Source organism: Sphaerodactylus townsendi, linkage group LG01 (assembly GCF_021028975.2).
Source record: "Sphaerodactylus townsendi isolate TG3544 linkage group LG01, MPM_Stown_v2.3, whole genome shotgun sequence".
NCBI classification, from domain to species: domain Eukaryota; kingdom Metazoa; phylum Chordata; class Lepidosauria; order Squamata; family Sphaerodactylidae; genus Sphaerodactylus; species Sphaerodactylus townsendi.
Window position 1 is genome coordinate 161,076,111 of NC_059425.1, and position 22,154 is coordinate 161,098,264.

Sequence of the window (22,154 nt, forward strand, 5' to 3'; positions counted from 1 at the left end):
CTGCACCTCCTAGTAACAATGTAGATGACTCCATTTTGCTCTCCCCAGTCACCTGGCTATTTGCAGGCAGTGGTAGCTCTGAAGTGCTGTGAATCCCTTGAGCTCTTAGGTTTTCCCCCATATACGCCTCTCTGGGAGACACTGGAAATCTGATGCTTTTATGCATTTCATGGCAAAGATTTTCATACCGACATGATACCCATGCTAATGCCCAAGCTTGCAATCCTACTGGGCGCCCAGCACAGCATCACAGTGTTCGTGTTTGAGAGAAGGGACCAAAGCACTTCTGGCTGTCTGTGGCTGCCTGTGCTTTCGTGGGCCTCAACCAGCCTGGTTTCATGGGGGGAAGAGTCCCAGTCTCCATATTTATGGAACAACAGGGCATTCCTGTCTTCCATGGCAATGAGTCCATCTGTGGCTTTGTTGTAGTTTTTGTCCTTTCATTGACTCAGCCATATCACTCCTCAGAAGGGAGAGGCAGCATGAGGGAAAGCACAGAAAAAAAGAGCAGGCTGTGGAAGTCCAGCTCTGGAGTTCCCACAAAAAAAGCTGAGCTCCTGGCAAGGGAAGAAACCAACTGAGGAGTAGAGAGACCCACCCCCCCCCCCCCCCCGCTGGAGATAGGAAGTCAGAAACTAAGATTGGTCTCCTTGACTGATTGGTGAGAATCATTTAAGCCCGTGGTGGCGAACCTTTGGCACTCCAGATGTTATGGACTACAATTCCCATCAGCCCCTGCCAGCATGGTCAATTGGTCATGCTGGCAGGGGCTGATGGGAACTGTAGTCCATAACATCTGGAGTGCCAAAGGTTTGCCACCACTGATCTAAGCTAAAAATGCCTTCCCTCTCAGAGTGAGAATATTTACTACTAAAAGGCTTCGCCACAACAAATGCCATATTTGTCTCTACATAATGTTAAAACTCAGCACTACATTATCATGTACAGATGTTACAAGTTATATGACTGAGCACCTCACGCTCAGAAATGTGGAAATTGCCCTGCTCCCAACATAGGTGCAGTTGCAACGTCTAGCATTGTTGCTTCAGGGATGTTGTGAAACAACCATCAAGTCACTACCTGGGGCAAAGGAATTGTAAGGGCTAGAGAGCTAGAAGGACTGTGCATGACAGCCTGCACAGGATCCTCAGAGCTCAGGTTCTCCAGCAAAGACACAAAGAAGTTTGGGGATAGGAAGCTTGAGGAGATGGTGGGGCAAGGATAAGTACCTCTAGCTGACAGCCTCACATGTAACTGCTGAACACAATAGATGTAATTTTTTTTAAGTCACAGCTGGCTTATTGTGACTCCAAAGGGTTTTCATGAAAGAGACAATCAGAGGTGGTTAACCATTGCCTGCCTCCATGTCACAATCCTGGTACTCCTTGGAGGTCTCTCATTCAAATAATAGCCAGGACCAACCCTGTTAACTTCAGAGATCTGATGAGATCAGGCTAATCTGGGACTATCCTGGTCAAGGCAACTATTTTTTTAAATTTATAATTAGATTTATAGGCCGCCTTTGCCCATATGGGCCCAGGACAGCTTACAACAAAAGTTACACATTAAAATCAAAGTCAGTTCCATGATATAGTATCCTACGGCACCATAAAACCAATTCTAGTCAAGGAGAATGAAGACAGTAGGGAAGAAGGGAGGGGGAAAGTGGAGAAAGGGACAGGGGTAGGGAGGTCAGCTATCTAGGAAACAGCATCACTGCCCTCAGCCACAGGCCTGGCAAAATAGCTCTGTCTTGCCAGTCATGCAGAACAGAGACAGGTCCCACAGGGCGTTGACTCATTCGACAGAGCATTCCACCAGGTTGGGGCCAGACTTGAAAATGATCTGGCCCTAGTCGAGGACAGCCAGATACTTTTTAGGCCAGTAACTACCAATAAGTCACTATCCATGGAGCGAAGTACTCTTTTGGGGGTATATCTGGAGAGACAGTCCCACAGTTACAAAGACCTCTGACCCCTCAGGGCTTTAAAGGTTAACACCAAGACCTTGACCCTGACTCTGTAGCCAGTGCAGCTAATGGAAGTCTGGTTGTATATGCTCCCACCATGGAGCCCTGGGCATAGTCCCAGTAAGGAACTATGCAGCTGCATTTTAAACCAGTTGGGAATTTCCAGGTCAGTCTCAAGGGAAGTCTACTCTCAAGACACAATAATCTAATCTGGAGATAACTGTGGCATTGATCACTGTGGCTAGATCAGGGTGTGACAATAGGGGGCCAGTAATCTGTCCTGGTTGAGATGGTAATACACCAGTTTGGCCACTTGTGTGACTTGAGCCTCCATGGATAAGGAGGCTTTACTTATCACATCTAAACCCTTGATGGTTGGCAGAGGTGTTAACTGCTCCACATCAAGAGCTGGGAGGTGGCTATTCCCCACCACTACCAAGTCTCCTCAGCCCAGCCATAGGACCTCCATCTTAAATTAATTTAACTTCAGCTAACTCTGTTTCAACCACTTCACCACAGCCTTCAAACAACTGCCCAAAATATCTGGGGTAGAGTCTGACCAACCACCCATCAACAGATATAATCGGTTGTTATCAGCACATTGGTGACAGCACAGCCTGAAACCCTGGGCCAACTGAGTAAGGGGTAACATATAGATGTTAAACTGCATTGGGAAGAGAATCGCCCCTGTGGGATGGCACATAACAATCAATGTCGTGGTGATGTCCTCTCCCCTAGCACCATCCTCTGTCCCTGGAGAAATGAGCATAGCCCTGCAAAGCTGACCCCCGGATACTAGCACTGACAAGGGTGAGTTGACTACATCGAACATTGCTGTCAGATCTAATGATAATAACAATGCTGATCCACCCTGATCCAGTTGTCCAAGGTGTGGCTTGGTTGGAGTTTGAATGAACTGGGAGAGCCTCAGTGTTGCCATGGAACACACCAGGTCCACTGCCTGGCTGGCAGTGGCACAGCGCCAAGGGGGCGGGGGGTGAGCAACACACCAGGTATGTGCCTCTGCGGGGTGTGGCGTGGCGTGGCAAGAGTATTCCTGGGCAGGGGTGCAGGGCGCACACATGCCCTGGGCACAATTCCCCCTCGCTCTACCCCTGCTGGTTGGACACAGCATTGTCAGAATGGATATGGAAATCCTCCAGTACTAACCCTAAGGCCCAGCCTGCTATCACTTCCAGCAGACCTGGCAGGGTATCGACTGGCATGTTAACTACTAATAGGAAACAAGTGTGATGGAATCTATCTGATTGTGTAGCACAGTGTTCATACAGCATCTGGTATTAAAGTCTCCAGTAAAAATATAACTCAGATTTTTTTCTTTAATCATACAATTATTTATTCAAAACTAGTCATTTTTAAAACTTGAAAATACAATTTTCAAGTCTCCTTGTAAGCAGAACAGAATTGCTCATAAATGACTTGTGTTGTAACCTCTGATCAAAGCATACAAGTAGCATTATACGTGCTGTGATGTCTTAAATAAGTTCATGAAGCATCAATAAAGCACATAACTTATACTTCCAGAAATCTATTACACAGAATTCAAGGAAAGACCGACATGCTGAATAACCCCATACAGGTCTACTTATTCAGTTTAACAGAACTTACTTTCAAGAACACACATTATTAACAGTTGTAGGCTAGATGTCACAAAAACAAACCACTTTTTTCTGTACTACAATTATGTTGGCAAGCAAAAGCTCAATGATTTCACTGGACTGGTTATTTTGATCTTAGTAAGTGAGAAACAATCTGTATTAAATATGCTAGAAAGTACAGTTTCAAGAGAAAAAGCTTTGAATTTTAGTGGCTTTGAAAATATCTAATGGCTACTGCAGTCAAAGGCCAACACAAGTCTTTAGTGGACTTTAAAGTATTGACTGGAGATTTTTGCCAGTCCACCCCGCCCCCCCATCAATTACTTGTATTCCCTTTACAATTGTTCAGCATGACATCTGATGGAAATTAATAATGATTAACACAAATTCAGGTTGCTTCAAACCTGCTTTCTAGGAGTTTAAAATATTTGGCTATGACTGCATGCAAATCAGGATAAGAACAGAGTGTCTGCTTAATCATGTGTTGCTCTGACACCATTATGAACTATGGTGAAAGGAAAGTAATATGTTGAATTTACATGGAAGATTAGAGACAGTGCACAATCCTGCCAGCCACTTATCAGCTCGTAATGTTTGGAAAAGGCCAGAATTAGGCTATAGCTGCAGTCCTGGTATACAGACCACATAAACATGTACAAAACATTATCTTTCCAAATATGACATGTTCATTAAATATACCACAAATACTTGGCTCCTAACATCCTACCACAATTTGAGCTAGAAGAGATAACATCTTAGGTAGGCATTTACAATCCTTTATTATAACTATTAGTACGCAAGCAATAATCCCAAAATCAGCATTCAGAATGCATACTATCCGGACAGCCTCTGAAAACCGATAGTATCCATTCCATTAAAGAGATTGCTGCAGGTTGGCAATACTTTGTGACTAAAGATATAAGGTCCACTTTTAATATGAGTAGGCAGATTAAAAAGCCAAGGACTCTTCCATTTGCACTTCAACATCAAAAGCTTTGTAAGGTTGGCTGCTCAACTGATCGTTTGGTGTTAAGGAATGGTACTATTTCACTGCAGTGATATAGTCAAAAATCCATGGAATTCCCTTGGAGAGGTGGTAACCTGTCACAAGTGATAGGAACAAAGGCTCCTGTCAGGCAATAAAGGGGTGATCCAGACACTCTGCTCCCCAATATCTTCCACCCAGCCAAAGTGACTCTTTGGAGGAAGCTACCTTAGGCAGGATGGAAAGCTTCAAACTTAGTTGAACAGTGTAGCTGGTTTTCCCCAGGATACATATTTATTAGAACAGCCATGCCTGATCAGACCAATGGCCCACCTTATCCAGGGGACAAGTGTTTCATAGATGGCCAATGAGATGCCCCACTTCACCACTGGTACTGCGTCCAAACATGTTCACTATGGCTAACAGCCATTGTAGTACCTATATTCCAGCCAGTCTTCTCTTAAAAACAGCTCCTTTCAACAGTACATAATAAGTATAATTGAATTTAAAACTGACTTTTTTCTTTTATAAGTCACATGTGTTTTAATTTTAAAATAATGTTTGTCATTCCATAGGTTACCATGAATAAAAACCAAGGACTAGCAAATTAGTGCACGCCAGATTAAAAGCAAGAGGATATTTAATTACTCTATAAACAAACCTGATATCATCCATATTTTAAAAACAGCTCTATTTAATTATAACAGGGTTGTGGGCTTAAAACAGCCCTATTTAATTATTAACAGGGTTGTCGGGTTTTTTGCAATTAATGACTCCATTATTGTGGGTTTAATAGATATTTAAATACATGGCACAATTATGTATTCCTGATTATATGAAAAAAATCTATATGTCTTCCTTTTTAAGCACTACTCAGTTTAGAATGCCAATTCATAAGTTTTACAACATGGGTTGCTTACAAATTAAGCATGTTTGTTTAAAAGGAATTGCCACTGAATACACATAAACTACTACATGATTTCAGAAGTGGTCAATCATAGTAAGACTGAGAAATGAAGATGGATGTGCAATCCGTCAAGATTTTAAAGCAAACCAGCGGCTCCAATGTCCATTTATCCACATTAACAAGTTGAGTGAATAGGAACACAATGCACTAGTTCTCGTTTCCCCCAGCTGTCAACGAGTGTTTACACATTTTAAAATAACTAGTGTTCCTTCTCTAAACCAGCCAGGCCCAGTCCAGAGTCCTGGGGTGACCAGGGACAGCAACACTCTCGCACTGCCCTGCTGCCTCCAGAAGGCTTTTTGGCAGCGCGGGGAGGCAAAAAACAAAACAAAACAAATCCTCCCTGCAACTGAAAAGCCTCCACTGGGCTCAATGGGCATACCCAGAGGTGGGATCCAACCAGTTCTCACCACTTCTCTAGAAATGGTTACTAATTTTTTCTGAGTGCCGAGAAGGGGTTACTAAAGCAACCTCCCTGCCCAATAGGGACTGGAGGTGCGTGTGTGCGGTGACGCCACTGTTTGATTGCCACCATCATCAGAACCTGTTATTAAAATTTTTGGATCCCACCACTGGGCATACCCCACCAAAAGAGTAGCTTAAGTCCAGGAGGCAAAGCCAGGGTGGAAGCTGACTAATGTCAGCTCCATTCCCAGCCGTACCTCTGCGACAGGGGTGCAAGAGTGCTGACACCCATTGGTGGATTTATGTCTATTGGCGTAAGTGCCAAGGAGCGCAGATACACCAGTGTAGGGTTCTGCTGCCTCTCCAACTCCCTTTGTCCATCCTCTCCCCCAATTGAGCCATAAGACACAGCAGGAAATGATGAAAGCATTTAAAGAAATTCTATTGCAAATTTCATTTGACATTTGAGACACTTCCTATTTGGGGCAGTAGTTCTTTTTCGTACTGATGAACTTGCAATCCTTGTTTAAGATACTCACTAAAGATACACTAAACATTTAATACTTGAAAAGATAAAGTATTTTTGCACAAATCCACAATTTACAAGCTATACTTGTAAGTTCCATCAGAATCAACTGGATTTCTCTTCAAGTAACACATTTTTCAAATCAAAGCATCAGTTCATCCAAAGATAAATGAAGTTTTTAAATGAATACTCCGTGGAAATAATATATATGAGCCACTTTATACCCTCTGCATACAGTATACAAATGCAAAAGACTCACTACAATTCAATGTACTTTGATTACTTAGCCAATATTACCAAACAAAACTATACAGAACATTATCAACTTACAAACATTAAGGCCAAGCTAACTTTTCTCTTCCTAAAATTAATTTCTGCAGTGTAATTGCATTTGCTCCATTTTCATAACAACTCAACAATGCAACAATTGTGAAAGAGGGAAGTATGGAAATTTTCCAGTAGACAATTAAATATTTATCTGGTAATTGGTTGTTTAACTGTTGCATTATCACCATTTGCCAAAGGTCAAGAATTTCACTAGTTGAAGAACATAAAGCTCATGAGATGGACAGTGGAGACAAGGACTGTTTTTGCTGAATACAAGCATAGTCTAGAAAAAAATATGCTGCAATACTTCCAGCAAGTGTCATGAATGTCATCATTACACTACAGAGTGTCTGTAACAAGTATACCACCACACAAGGCATCCCTACACCCTCCAGCACAGACATACACATACTGTTTAGTCAGTTCCTGTACTTTGCCCAAGCAGGACTGAGTCATTTTTGAAAATGACTCCAGCTGCTTTTCTCCCCCCTCCCCAAATGCCTGCAGGGAACAACTCTTGGAACAGAAACAAAAATCCCATTCCTCTTTCTCCCAAAGTAGGCATGAAATTTCTGGCATTCCCAAATGCTATTTTCCTATGGTAGGAGACTGCTCATTGTGAAGGGGCCTAATGTTATATTTAGAATTGGGGGTGGGGGGGTGGGGGGGGAATCTAATTTGTCCCTTTCTTAATGTGTCCCCCTCATAGCTCCTTAATTTCTCAATTCTCCCTACATAGTGCTTGCAGGCAGGTCAACTTTAGTCTCCTAAATTCACTAAGTTCACTCAGGGACCAAAGATAAAGGATCACAAATGATATCAAAGACTGTAATCAAAGATTACATCTCATTACAAATAGATTGGCCTGGTAGCAATCTAATTGAATTCAGCAAGAAAAATTCCAGAATTAACGTGTTTAGGATTCTGCCTCCGCAATCCTATGGAACCGGAATGCCTCTACATACAACTGCAAGTCAACAAACGCCATTGGGACTCCTAGTATGTTTTAATTCCCACGAAAATCTATTCAGAAATGAAAGGGGGGAGCCTTTAAGTTGCCCAAACTGAGCAAAGACAAAACTATTTTCACTAGAGGAATTCTTGTCTCCTCCTCCTCCTCCCCTAAACTCCTATTTGCAGATCCGCATTACTTCCTTGCCGCCCCTTCTTAACTTTCTAGGGAAAAATATTCAACAGGCCCAGCTGAATAACATGCCAGCACTCTTGGTGCACTCTAGAGGGAAAAGAGGGGGGGGGGGTGTCTTAAGTGCATCGTCCACCAATCAAATTACTCAATTGCAAAACAAAAATCTCTCACTGTCAAGAATTTTTCGGGGTGGGGGGAGGAAAGAGCACAGGGTGGGAATTGTGTTCCAATTGGGGGATCACCAGACTATGGTGTCAGTGTTTTGAATAAAGACTCATCGCTGTAACAGAAATTATCCCCTTACCCCCACCCACCCCCCTTTTTTGAAAGGGTGCTCCCAGAGAGAACTTGGCCATCTCTCACAACCTAAAGGCCTCAAGAACAATCATGCTGTGTAGGACCTGCGAGTTTGTAGAAAGTTAAGCATCCAATGTGTCTCCTGTCTATGCCAAGCTGCAATTCTAGTTGTTTTTGACAACTTTCTAACATTTCTATTTTGTTTTTGTTTTTTTACCAGTGTGAGTTTACACACAGACCCTTTATATTCCAAAGTGAAGATTCACTCGGAATATAAAGGGTCTGTGTGCAAACTCGAAACCAGTAAAAAAAAAACCAAAACGGAAATATTAGAAAGTTGTCAAAAACAACTAGAAGCGGGAGCAGCCTTGTTCAAACGGCTGCAGTTCAACTTTCTGCAACACCGCAAACCCCAAAATGCCCCCCCAACCAAATGAGACCCCCCATTCCATCCCTCTCCAGCCACCCTTCCCTCAAACAAAGACTCCCCCACCCCACCCCCGAATCCCGCTCCACTCACCAGCAAACTTTCCACATTGACCGGAGATCGGGGATCCCGGATCATCGACTCCAGCTTCCTTTGGCGCCCCGTGATGAAGCCTTCGCCGGGCTCCGGCGGCGGCGGAGCGGACATTTTCCCCGCCTGCTGCTGCTGCTGCTGCTGCAGCGGTGGCGGCGGCTGATGGTTCATTCCCCCGCTCGCCGCAGGGCTCTCCCTTCTTCAGCTGCTTTTTCCCTCCTCTCCTGTTTCTGGGGCTCCAAGGCGAGGCGGGCGAGAGGAGAAAGCAGCGGCGGCGGCAGCAGCAAGCGACGGCCGCCTTCCGCCGCCAGCGCCGGGGGTATCCGCTTCGGGGCCTACGGAGCAGCCGCCGCCCAAGGAAAGACGAGTCGCCCGCCTTCTCGGGGGAAGGGGCCGTCGTCGGCGTCGCTCAGCCCCGGCTCGGCCTGTCTCGGGAGAAACACATAAGAGGGGCGCAAGCAGCGGCCGCCCTCCTCCTCCTCCTCCTCCGCCCCTCCCGAGCGCGGCCGCTTCAGCTCCGCCCGCCCGGTTGTTGGCGTGCCCCCCTCTCAGGCATGAACGGGGGGGGGGGGGCAGAGGGAGAAGGCGGCAGTTTGAGGAATGCAACTATCGCTTCTTGCCGAGGCGGGAAGGCAAGTTATGGACGGTCTCCCTGTGCTAGTCTCTCGGCCATTTTGCACCAGGTCAGTAGTACCCGGGGAGGGGGGGAGGGAGGGAAGGCAACAGCGGATGAGCCCGGCTGGCTTCTTCCCTCCCCCTCTTCCTCTGCGGTGAGGAAGAGAAGGAGGGCCTGGGACCGCCTCGCCGGGCTCCTCTCTCTGGGGCTTTTGTGTCACTCCCCTTGCAACGGACGGGGCCCTTGTTCGCTGGTGCAGCTGGCTGAAGCGCCCCCCCCCCCCCCCCCCCCCGCCGGCCCATAAAGTATCACTAGGGTGGCTGCTATGGCCTCCGCTTTACCCACAAGCCTCTGTTGCTTCAGTGCGAGGACACTGAGAGGGTTCCCCGCATTGAGGAGAGGATCCAGTTGTGGGGGTTCCCCATCTTCACAGGCAGCCCCGCTGGCTCCAACCCCCTTTGCAAAATCAGCATCCAGTTTTGCAAACAGGGGCGAGGGATGCTTATGGAGACGGGGATTCCCAGGCGCCCTGTTGCCCCCCCCCCCCCGCGGCAAAGCTGGGGTGGGGGTGCAACACAGCAACGTGTTTTACTTCAGACTCTTCCAAAAGAGAGTCACTGACTGGCGGGAATGCCGCCGCCGAGACTCCGGCTAGCTGTAGGGTGCTTCCCTGCTTGCCTTTGCTTCCCACCCACCCCCAAAATGCCTCTTTTCTCATTCCACCCAAAGGACGACACAGGGTGTGTGTGTGTGTGTTGGGGGTGGGTTGAGGCGACCCCAAGCGACATTGAGCCCTTGGAGCAGTCCCTTGAATGAGGCTTGCGTTTTATGGCGTGCAGACCATATAAAGCTTTGGCGGGTTGGAGAAGCAGCAGCCACGTAAAGCTCTCTTTTTGCTTCGCTTGAGTCAGTTTCACTGCTTTGGTTTAAGCGTTAAGGAATTGGCGGGGGTGGGATTCCACAGATAGTTTTTCGCTTGCACAGCAGCAAACGCTGGAAGAAGGGGACAGTGGCCGCACCGCAGTCCTGTGCAGAGTTAAAACAGAAATTGGTTTAAACGCTGGAGTCAACCCTGCATAAAATAGCACTGTATGTCACGTGTCTGCATTCCCATGCAGGGCTCATCAATGGGGTTAGACTAGGGTAATTCCGGGTAGGACTTGCACTGTAAATTAGCTTCTCCCCCAAATTGCAGTGAACGACCCCAGATTAAATGGTTTCGGCAATGTGCTGTTTCCCCACCTTACTCATTGAAGTCAGAAAGGAGGCGATTCTTTTACACTGACACACCCACAGACTGTTGTTACCGAAACAAACAAAAACCATAACATGCTACATGCCAGAGATTTCTCCCCAACTCTTCTCTCATAGTTGCTTACAGAGCTAGCTTCTGCATAGTTGTGCGTGGAAACAAGTTTTACTTAGTTCATTGACACTTCAGTGAAAATGTTTCTGGGCCAGCAGCCTTGAGACCTATATTGGTAGCACTGCAACTAGTTTAGAAACAGTGCTTAATTTTCTAAAAATGTATTGCCATCTTCCCTACTTAGTCTTTAAACGATGTAGTTAAAAGTTAGCTTTTTCGTTCAGTATTTTAGTGTGATTTTGAAGAATGGCAATTCTATGTTTGGGTTCTTACATTATAGAGAGAACAAGAGCAGCATGTTCCCGACAACAAATCAGAAAAAGTGAAGGACCCTGAGAGATTTAGTCCTGTACAGCAGGGCTGACAGGACTGCAACTTCCAGACTCCTCCTCGCTCAGTGGTAACTCTTCTTAAAGCTCTGGGGTCCTCACAGATCTGTCCTATTCTCTGCCTGAGCCAACTCTCCAGTAGGGGTCCTCACATGGCTGCCCTATACCTTGCCTGAGTCAGCTGTTGAGTAAGTCAGCAGCTAGCCTGGTAACAGTAGCCAGGATGGAACAGGCCGCCCTGTCCTAGGCTATTTGGGGGGCAGGGTTAAGGCCTCGCTGCACCCTGAGGCAGTGACAGCGAAGCTGTGCGGGGGAGACCTCACCACACCCACCCAGAGCACTCTGGGCATACTACTATGAATTGGGCCGGGGGGTTGTGGTGGGGTGGGGGAGATAGTGAGAGAACAGGAGAGTTGGAGTAGGGGCAGAAAGAAAATGAGTGCTGGGGAGAGGTAAAAAGAGAGAGAGCTAAGTAGGTGGCCAGAAAGAGAGAAGGAAAGCTGAGGTAGAGTGGCAGAAACATAGAGCATAAGAAGTTGGAATAGGGAGAAAGAGACCTGAAATAAGTGGGCAGACAGAGAGATCTGGGGTAGCAGAGCAGAAAGTTAAAAACAGAGCTAGGGTAGGGAGGCAGAAAGAGTGTCGTGGTAGCGGGGCAAAAATAGCAAAGATTACGAAAAGGGGTGGCAGAATGGAGAGTGAGAAGCAGAGAGAAAAGGGGAGAGCAGAAGGAAAAAGGTAGGGGTAATATCCTCTCGAGTCCCCACTTGCGAGTTCCCCCTTGCTAGAGCCCATTGTATTTTTTCACACAATGGGCTCCCCATCTTCACAGGTGACCTGCTGGCGCCCCCACCACCCTGCTTTGCAAAGTCGGGATCCAGCTTTACAAACAGTGGGAGGGAGGCTTATGGAGATGGGGAGAACTCTTCTCATTTTCGTAGCCCCCCTGCTGCTCCTTCTTGGCAAAGCTGCGATCGGGGGGGGGGGGGGTACCATTTCAGTGTTTGCTCCAAGCACCATTTCCTGTAGATATGCCCCATCTACATTTCTTGCCCTGGGAGGACTGGTTTTCTAGAGTCTGTAGAATTTTTATATAGGTTGTAAATTGGCCTTAGCACTTAGCTGGACAGAGCCGGATAGAAATATTATAAATGCATGATATTATAAATGCTGAGGATTGGCTCCCTGAAAATATCCTGCCTTACTGGATTGGTTCTCAATTATATACTTTATGTGTGTTGAGATGCATTTTTATTATATTCTCCTGGACTAAGTCCTGACATTGAAAGTTCATGTTCTGAGGACCCTCGAAACAAATTCTGCCTTCTGTATAGGGTAGCCAGATGTCTTTAAAAAGGCCAAAATTCTATTAATTCAGAGCCTATATAGTAATGTGTGAGTGTCAAGAGCCATGTTCAGCAAAGGTAACTCAAAAGCAACATCCAGCTAATACCTAAATTTCCCATAGACTGCAGAGAAAAGCAAGTGATGATGGCTCAAATCTGGATACTGACTTGTATGCAGCCACAATAAGAAACTGTAAGAGGTTTGATCAAGAATGTGTGGTGGTTTCCATTAGTTTCCCCCTCCCACTGCAGATCCACATTATGCTGTTCCTGAGGGTCTCGTGATATGGTGTAGCAGGAGATGGGAAATCAGAGGAAACCACAACCCTCTTCTTAAGAAAACTTAACGGCAATTTTTTTTTACTGCATGGTTGGATACAGGCCTTGGTGTGTTACCTAAGCAATCTCAAAAAAGGAGAAGAATAACATTATTCTTTTTTAGTGTTTTGCTTCATCTTTTTATTGCCTCTTTCTTACTTTATTTTGCAGCAGTTTGCACAGGCAATCCCTGAAAACCGCAGAAACCTTTAAAGTCACTTGCATTGATTTCCACACACATACTTAATTGGTACATTTTTATCCCGCCCTTCCTCCAAAATTCTCGTGATGCACATCGTTATCCCCTCCTCCATTTTACGTTCACAATAACTCTGTGAGGTAGATTAGGATGAGAGGGGTAGTGACTTGCACAAGGTCATCCAGTGGGAATTTGAACCTGACAGAGTCAAAATTTAAACTAACACTCTTAACTGCTGCACTATGCTGACTCTCATATAGGAAGAATTGTGTACCCTTGAATCCTAACTGTACTGGTTTCCAAATACAATCAAATGAACTCACTGAGATTAGTGACTAAGTAGCTGTGTTTAGAATCAATCTATCATATTACAACTATTTTATGAAGACACAATCTGGTCACAATCTGAAAATGGCTACATAAAAGTCATACTTCTTACGCAATGATCTGGTTCATTTGCCCTCAAGCTTATTTGCTTGACCTGACAGAACAAGCATTACTATTTCAAGCACCGCAAAATAAAAATTGCAGTGGCAGAGTAAGCAGCATTCTCTGTCCAAAATTATCAGTAGCATCATCCTTTGAATTCCAGTTGCATAACCTTGGTGTTCAAGGGAGTCTGAAAGGGCAAAGTACTGCCAGCTGCAACTTTAGATTTGACTAACGTTCTAAATCTTCATATACCCATGATAATTTAAAAGCAAACTTTATATTAATCAATCTTCATTAAGGCTTTATATTTGTATGTCTAAATCAGGAGTTATTTCTCAGACATTCCCACATACACACCTCTTACTGGCCTTTTCTAAATGCTACTCAGTCCTCTTGTATACTAATGAGATAAGTAAAATATAGAGCTATACACATTATAACCACTAATGCAAAATATAATTCCAAGTGGTAATATCCCTGGTTTCTCCCACAGCCAGCTTTCTTATTCAGTCTAGAATTCCCCTCATTACAGCCTCATATCCCACATGAGGAGCGTGGCGTAGTGGTTAAGTGCTTGCACTGCTACTCACGTGGTCAGGAGTTCGAGCCCCCTGTGGGTCAGATATCTTGGCAGCTGGCTCATGGTCAACTCAGCCATCCATCCATTCCTTGGTCAGTAAATGAGTACCTAGTACATAGCTAGGGGGTAAAGAATAGCCGGGGAAAACAATGGTAAACTACCCCACAAAAACAGCTTGCCTATGAAATCACTTCTTGCAGTGGTACCCCAGGGCCGGACATGACTGAAGGGGAAACTTTACCTTTACCTATCCCACATGACTTTTGTCCATTCAGTTCCCATAATCCCCAGCACAGGCTTTTGGTGATCAAAAAGCCACCATTAGTTGTTGTTTTTTTAAGCTGGTTGGATCCATTCCATTGTAAAGACAGAAGATTTGGGTCAAAAGGTTATATAATATGCTAGGGAGGGTTTATAGCTCCCCAGTTGATTAATCCCTGATAGCTGGGCTGGGGAAGGCTTCTTCCAGGTACCTTGAAGAGTTGCTGCCATTCTAGGCAGTACTGAGCTATGCGAACCAGTTCTTTTTTTGTAAAAAGCAACTTCATAATTGAGAGAAGGCAGTGAGATATATTTCTGTAGCTCTGAGGGCCCAAGTAGGCACGATGAAATGCTTGTGGCCACCCCCAGGATGCCAAAGTTACATAAAATGGTTCTTTGCCCCCCACATGCATTTCAAGTGGCAAAACTGCCACGGGAGGTGGCCATTGGGCATTTGATACAACATGTGAGTGGAGGAACAAGCATATCAAAGCCTGTGATGTGGGCCCAATCAAGATAAGGTCCTTGCAGCGTTTTTAAATTACTGTTAAGTGATAGTGTTACCTTGTGGTGGCCAGAAAGACCCCCCACACACACACACACATCTTTTCTGACCTGAGACTTTAAAGTACTTATTCAAATTCAGTTGATTACCAATCCAGAATTTCTGTTCTAGTTTAGTTTATTTTGCTTTAATTTATTTGTTCTCCTGATAATCATCTGAGTTTGCCAATGATTTTTTAGTTAAAATTGTTTAGCTTATGGACCCTTGGTTTTATTGGAGTTAGAGAGAATTGTATATCTAAAAGTATATGAACTGTATGGACATACCTGACAATAAATACATGGAAGCAGAAAGGAGGCAGATTTCTGTCTGATAAAAGGATAGTGCTCTAATGTAAAAATGGCAGAAGTAGAGGTTGCCTATATATATATATATTTCCCACTGCCACTCCTTTGGGTTGAAAGATTAAATAGTTTCTTCATTCAATGAAAGATGATTTTTACAGTTGCAGAGTAGGTAGCTTTTTCCCAGCATAGTTGTGTGTATGCTGCTTAATCAAGAATCAATCAGACTGTGCTTCCATTTTTGGGATTTGTCGGGTTTTAGTGAGAGGCTCATAGTTCATTGTTGTTATACATTGGTTTCTTAGCTTAATCTACTTCATAAAACTGTTGGAAGGATAAAATAGATGTATGTGGTGTATTTATTGCATACATTATATCCCCCTCTGATATTTGAGTGTATTGGTTTAGTCCAGTCATAGCAAACCTTTGACACATGTATCAAAGATGACACACCATGATGTTTGGGTGACACACCATCATTCACCAACAACTGACAACATCTATTCTCCTTGTATGAGATTGTGTTATTTTTGTAATTATTTTATGTTTCTTTATATAATACATAGCATCACACATGATGGAACTGTATTTTTAAAAAAATGAATGAATATGTAAAGCATTACTTCTCTTTTGTTCATCGGGAGGGGTGGCATGACAGAGATTAACAAATACAAGTTTCAGATACATAAAATTTCTATTCAGGCTGCTGCTCAACTCTCAAACAGTACCCAAAAGATTGAATTTTATCAAAAGTGGGATCTCAGTACTATTAGTGCTGGAAACCAGTATAATTGGGGTAGAATTTAATATATCTGGTTGCTTAAGGAGGCTAAATAATTTTTAGTGAAGTCCAACTTGTTCAAACAAAGTTTAGTGGCTTGAATAAATTCTTCTAAATTAACATGTTGCTAACAAGGTAAGACTCCTCAGATCTCTGAAATGACTGACAAAATTGATGTTTATGTCATTTTCCGTGATAAAGAACTTGAAAGCTATCTTTGTTAAATCAAGGGTCCATTGCTAATTCAATAGCAACACAGTAATATTAATTCCAATGAAGAAACTTTCCCTTCAAACTCTGTGGCTCAAATAGTTTCTTCCTACAACAAGGTTACTTTTATACACATTAGGGCTTTTGTGGGGATCCCCAAATGGGAATTTCCCATAACGTCAGCAGGTGCCCAACAAGGAATTAATTACAACCCAATCCAGATGTGGGGTGAGCTCCATAGCAGCTGGGTGGGCACAGGGGAGGTGGCTCCACATCACCTCCAAAAAACCCTGCTGCTGCCCAGAAAACTCCATTGAAAAAAGTAACTTACATCATGTGTTTTGTGGCATAAGTTACAGGCCTGCACCAAGGATACTCTCAGGCTGAAAACCAAGTAGAAGGTTACTACTGCCAACTCAACCCACAGGAATGCCCCTAGCCCCCACCCATCTGCTCTGACATTTTCCTTTACGCCAATGCAGCTCTGGGGGTGGAAGCCTCTTCCAGGCCGGCCACCACAGAGCTCCACGGTGCCCACCTGCTGCCCTGTTTGCCCTCCCTGCTAACATAGAGGCCACTTAGGCCAGTGGGGTGGGCAAACATGTTGGTGCGGGTCCATGCCAATCCCACAGCCCATACCACAACTCCCCATTGGGATTGGGCTATTAAATGTACCTACCTAGAGACTGCCCAAGTAAACAGAATCTCCTCCTCGACCTACAGATGGTTCCATTTTGTTGCTTTTGTGATAGGTGTGATCCACACACTTTATTATTAGAAGATATAGTGAAATGTAAATTTCATGTAAGTTGCCATGATAGAGATACAGTAAAATAATATGACATGTCAGTAACAGCCACCCACTATGAATTGGCCAAAGGATGACACCTGCTTATTGCCAGCACACAGAGGAGCGTAGCTATGACTTATTTATTGAACATGTTTTTGCAGCCCTCTCCAGGGAATCTTTCTGAGGCAGCTTACAAAATAAAACACAATAAAAACATAAAACACTGTAGAATTTGTTCATTAAAGTTCAGCATTGAAAACCCAGTCAATAGTATAAAGACATAAAACAGTGAGTAGCTAAAGCCAAGATGAAAGCCAGAATGGTGTGGTTGTTACGAGCGGTGGACTTTAATCCTGAGAACTAAGTTTGATTTCCCATTCCTCCATATGAGCGGCAGACTCTAATCTGGTGAACTGGATTTGTTTCCCAGGTCCTATACATGAAGCCCTGCTGGATGACTTTGGGCTAGTCACAGTTCTTTCAGAATTTATTTATTTAACACATTTTTGCAGTCGCTCCAGGGAAATTTCCTGAGGCAACCTACAAAATAAAAATATGATAAAAACCCAAAACACTGTAGAAGTTGTTAATTAAATCTCAGCATTAAAAATCCAGACTATAAAGACATAAAACAGAGAGCAGTTTAATCCAGCGTGGAAGGAAGCCAGAATGGTGCAGTGGTTATGAGCAGTGGATTCTAATCTGTAGAACCAGGTTTGATTTCCCTCTCCACAAGAGTGGAGGACTCTAATCTAATGAACTGGATTGTTTCCCTGCTAATGAACTGGATTTGTTTCCCCTAGATTTGTTTCACCTACCTCACAAGGTGTCTGTTGTGGGGAGAGAAAGGGAAGGAGTTTGTAAACTGCTTTGGGACTCCTTACAGGAGAGAAAGGCAGGGTGTACATCTGAACTCCTCCTCTTCTTAAAATAGATTTTGAACAGTTTTTAGACTAAAAAGAGGATTATAAAAATGGCTTCAAAATCAGCCCCTCAAATAAGGCATATACACATACAAATGTAAGATTCGTCTGATTACCTGATCCAATCCATCCATTTCAGCAGCATTGTGGAAACAATGGAAAGCATGGATAAATACTTATATACACTGGTATCTAGCAGTTCTCATACCAAAATGCAGCAGTATACAAGACTTCCTGGATCTCAGCAATTGGATACTAAGGGTATTGACCTGGAGGACATAAACTGAGCAATTTCTTATCCCAGTTATTTCTTGCAGAAATGGTCTTGGACAGTGCTAGTCAGCAGATGATTTCCAGCCAATGTTCCTTTTAATTTTCCCCCACCACTTAACCGAACTTCCCAACCGCTGTGTGGAACTTTTGATGGTTTGAGTAAAAATATTTTAGATTCAGGGCTACTGTGCAGCTTATCCAGCACATATTTACAGTTTAAAAAGCACTTTTCTATTAAGTCACACTGCATGAATTTACAGAGTTTCAACATACAGTTATTTTCCTGATAATTAAAGAGCTTAAAACTAGAAGCACATTTAAAAAAAATAACCAACACGATTTGAATAAATTCAAAGTTTCTCACAGCAGAAAATCACTATAGGTAGTACAAATTTTCTCCCACCTGTCTTTATTGGTAATCTAGTAATTTGCACTCTGTCCAGATTTATTTCGTATCCAGAAAAAATGTAACTCTTTATTCTCATCAGATAATTTAAATAAGACACCTCAAGTTGTTTCCTTGATTTGCTTTTCATTGAATTCACAGGACTAAATCCACATTCACAATCAGTACTGCGTGCTTGAAATGTCGCACAAATATCTGCGACAGTTGACAGTTCGTCAGAACTCACTGTTCCCGCACATTTGTCAACACACATTTGTGGACTGGGATTCAGGTAACAGAAATAAGCATGCAAAAAATAATAATAATGGGTGGTTTGGTTGGTTGCAGGAAAAGCAATATTTGCAAACCATCTTGGCTGTTTTCTTTGGCTCATTCTTAAAGCATGACCAGCCATCTTCCCCCACCCCCAAGGTTTTAATGTTGCATTCTTTAAAGTTACATCATGTCCACCCGAAATTCAATTGTCAGAGGAGCTATGTTGTGAAGAAGCCTGCAGCCTGACCCAGTGCTTGTGTTTTCATGCTACAGCTTGTTGCAAAGGAGGTGTGCCACTGGGGTTGTAGTCTTTGCGGCTTTTCCTTTTCCCCATCCTCTCCTCTCCATTACCTTTTCTTTTGGACTTTCACTTTTTAAATATTGTGTATCAGAATAATTAACTGAGCTGCAGTGCATTATGCAAACTCTCGATGCGGGGGGGGGGGACCACACTTCAACAATCAAGCATGAACTGTGCTGGGCGGAGTTCAAATGAAATTTTAAATACTAACAAAGGGTTGTATTTAATCCGACAATTCCTCTCCCCCCACTATGTCCTTCCTCTTCCTCTTCCTCCTCCCCCACGCTTCACCCAAGGGCTCTTAACCTCTGCAGAGTTGTGGATAGTAGACCCGCTAGACCAGGGGTAGGGAACCTGCGGCTCTCCAGATGTTCAGGAACTACAATTCCCATCAGCCTCTGTCAGCTGGTAGGGGCTGATGGGAATTGTAGTTCCTGAACATCTGGAGAGCCGCAGGTTCCCTACCCCTGCGCTAGACCAAATGCAACCTTGGAAAGGCAGAGGGGGGGCAGAAGGCACAGAGGAAGGAAACTTGGCAGCCTCAAAGGAAGTTGAATTGCCTGCCCCACAGAGTTTCAAAAAGCAGGACTTTCCTGAAAAGAATAGAAAAGAGTGGCCACCCCTTTTCTCCCAGCAACTTGATCTCATCCTGAACTTCAGAGGCATGTCCTATAGCAGTGATGGCGAACCTTTTCAAGAGACCGAAAAGCTCCAAATTGCAAACCTTCAAAACCTGTTAATTTATTTTATCACCTTAAAGATGTACAGACCATGGTCAAATGTAACCCAAATACTGAGGTTTTAGAAGCCTTAGAAAAAACGTCATTGAAGCTCCAGAGGCATGCGCAATTACTTTCGGGAGGTAAAAGTTTCCAGTGGTATTGAGAGTCGGTGGCTTTCGTTTCTTTGGGAAGCAGCCGTGCAACTCTTCCAACGGGTGAATCACAACCCTAGGAGGGCAAGCCCCATGGCCAGCAATCGAGCTTACTCCCAGGTAAAGGATTGCACTTTAGTTCTTCGCATGAAAATCAGTGGGGTTTAACAGCGCTTAACAGGGTTACCTACACTGCTTCACCAAAACTAGGTCTTAGGTTTAATGCTAATATTCGAGCCCAGCGGCCCAGGCCAGCCTAGATGTGTGTGGGGGTGACTCTATTTGTGCGTGCCCACAGAGAGGGTTCTGAGTGCCACCTCTGGCACCCATGCCATAGGTTCGCCACCACTGTCCTATAGCCCCCTCCCCAAATAGCTGTGTACAGACCTGGAATCAGAACTCACCCTGGCCTTCTGGAGATGTGGCTGCTAAGTCAGGCAGCGTGGTGGCTGACTTCAATCGCACCCCATCCAGAGGCACACTTCACTGGTTGGGGAAGACTATGTGGGTTCCCTCCCTTGTCCCCGCTCCCAGTCTTTGGCCAGTTACTCCAAATCGTGCCTAAAACATCACCTGGGAACTGGTTACCTGGAGAGCTCCCCCTGCAGGGCTGCCCCTCACATCTGCTTGAGATCAGCTACTCAACGAGTAGCAATATTTTCATCTGCGCAGCACACTCATGTGGCTTACAGGAAACATTGTTTCTACTGTAGGTGGGGGACATCTCAGATGGGTGTCTTCTCCACCAATAGCAAGGAGGCAGGAAATCGTCATCAATTTTGTCATGTCACTTCCTGTCTTTCAAGGCCATATTTGTTCAGTATTTTTTCCTGCCTAGCAGGGAGTGCTAGTGTTTAGGAGAGGCTCCTAGGTAGTGAACGCAGTGTATGTGGAGCAAGTTTGTCGTGCAATCTCACTCAAAAAAAGAAAGAGCAGAAACAACAAAGCCTTCGCCCTCCCCAATCTTTAACGTGGCAAGCACAGAACTCCCCGCAGAGCACGGGGTAAAAGCGGAACATCTTCGGTTTTCCCGGCTTTTCTACGCTACTTCGCTAACTAAAATGGCGCTTCGGGCTCCTTCAATTCTCCTCCGCGGACTGGATTCTCGCCTTTAACTTTACTCTAACTCCGCGAGGTCAGGGAAGGTTCCGCCTAAATCCTTTTACCTGCAGGTAACTCCGCAGGGTCAGGGAAAGCCCTCAATTGGTGGAGACGCAACAAAACAACCTAAAAGAAGACAAAGTGCTACCTCCACTGGACACAGGGCCTTCCTCAAGTCTTCACAGACGGGAAGACTTCATACTAGGGTGGGATGCTGCGCTAAACTGGGGTAAAAATTTTGGTATCTTAAGGCACCTTTGGATTAACTCAGGAAGCCCGACTTCCTGCATCAATGTGCTGGAGACGCGGGCAGTGTTCCTAGCCTTGTACATAAACACTTCCAGTCAGAAGTACAACAAACAACATTCTGGATAATCACATTGGTGACATTTCAACAACATCTCTTTACCAAGATGTATATAAAATCAAATCCTTCGGGGCTCAAGATCCCCAAAACTCGTACGTAAGGAAGTCTTTAAAAGTCCCTCAACTGGTCGGGAAAACACAACTTACTGGGTTTCCATCGAAAGGCCCAACAATACATACCGGGGATAAAACAAATGACAAGGCAGGACTGGGCTGAGCAGGCAATCATCAAGTACAACATAGGCTTAATGGAGACTCAACCCAAGGGTCTTCCAGAGACATCTTGGTTCCTACTAATTCGGGTCAACCTAAAATGGACCTTGTTCGCCATGGCGGATACAATACACAGCCGCCCCTGAATTCATGTCCAGGTATTACCTTCACCACAAAGCTGGCTACAAGCGGATGCTGGCATCATTGCAGCACTGCGCAGGTCCCCGCCTTGTTACTTTTAATGCCTTCCTGCCACAATTCTGCTGATTCCGCCGCTTCCTATGCAAAAAATCAGGGTTGGAGAAAGTCTCAGTGTCATCCCCTCGGCGCTTTATCAACAATGGCCATTTAAGACCGTGGTACCTTCCACGCATACTAGAAATGTCCACCCGTCGACTCCATGGTTCTTCCGATACTCGCCGGAATCTATTAACATAGGGTCCTTTGAAAGCCCACCCAGAATTCCTAGGGTGGCTCAGCGGTAGGTTGGACTGCGATGGAGTGTGAACGAGAAGAAAACTGGAGAGACAAAGAGGGGTTACTTTCCAGCTTGTAAGGTCACTAGGACCATAACTAGCAGCAATTTTAAAACGCTCCACTCAT

General features: G+C 44.6%; 1 protein-coding gene and 1 long non-coding RNA gene across 2 annotated transcripts in view; one reads left to right on the forward strand and one right to left on the reverse strand.

Annotated features, from left to right (window-relative positions):
• The window catches only part of ROCK2 (Rho associated coiled-coil containing protein kinase 2), a 130,527-nt gene extending 121,594 nt beyond the window's left edge, over positions 1-8,933 (reverse strand). Inside the window, exon 1 of the mRNA XM_048498693.1 lies at positions 8,763-8,933. Coding sequence (XP_048354650.1) covers positions 8,763-8,933 — 171 coding nt within the window. The remainder of the gene's footprint in view (positions 1-8,762) is intronic.
• Positions 8,934-9,322: 389 nt separating this feature from the next.
• Positions 9,323-22,154, forward strand: part of LOC125433821 — a 34,799-nt gene continuing 21,967 nt past the window's right edge. The window contains exon 1 of the long non-coding RNA XR_007244673.1: positions 9,323-9,445. This is a non-coding gene — a long non-coding RNA (uncharacterized LOC125433821). The remainder of the gene's footprint in view (positions 9,446-22,154) is intronic.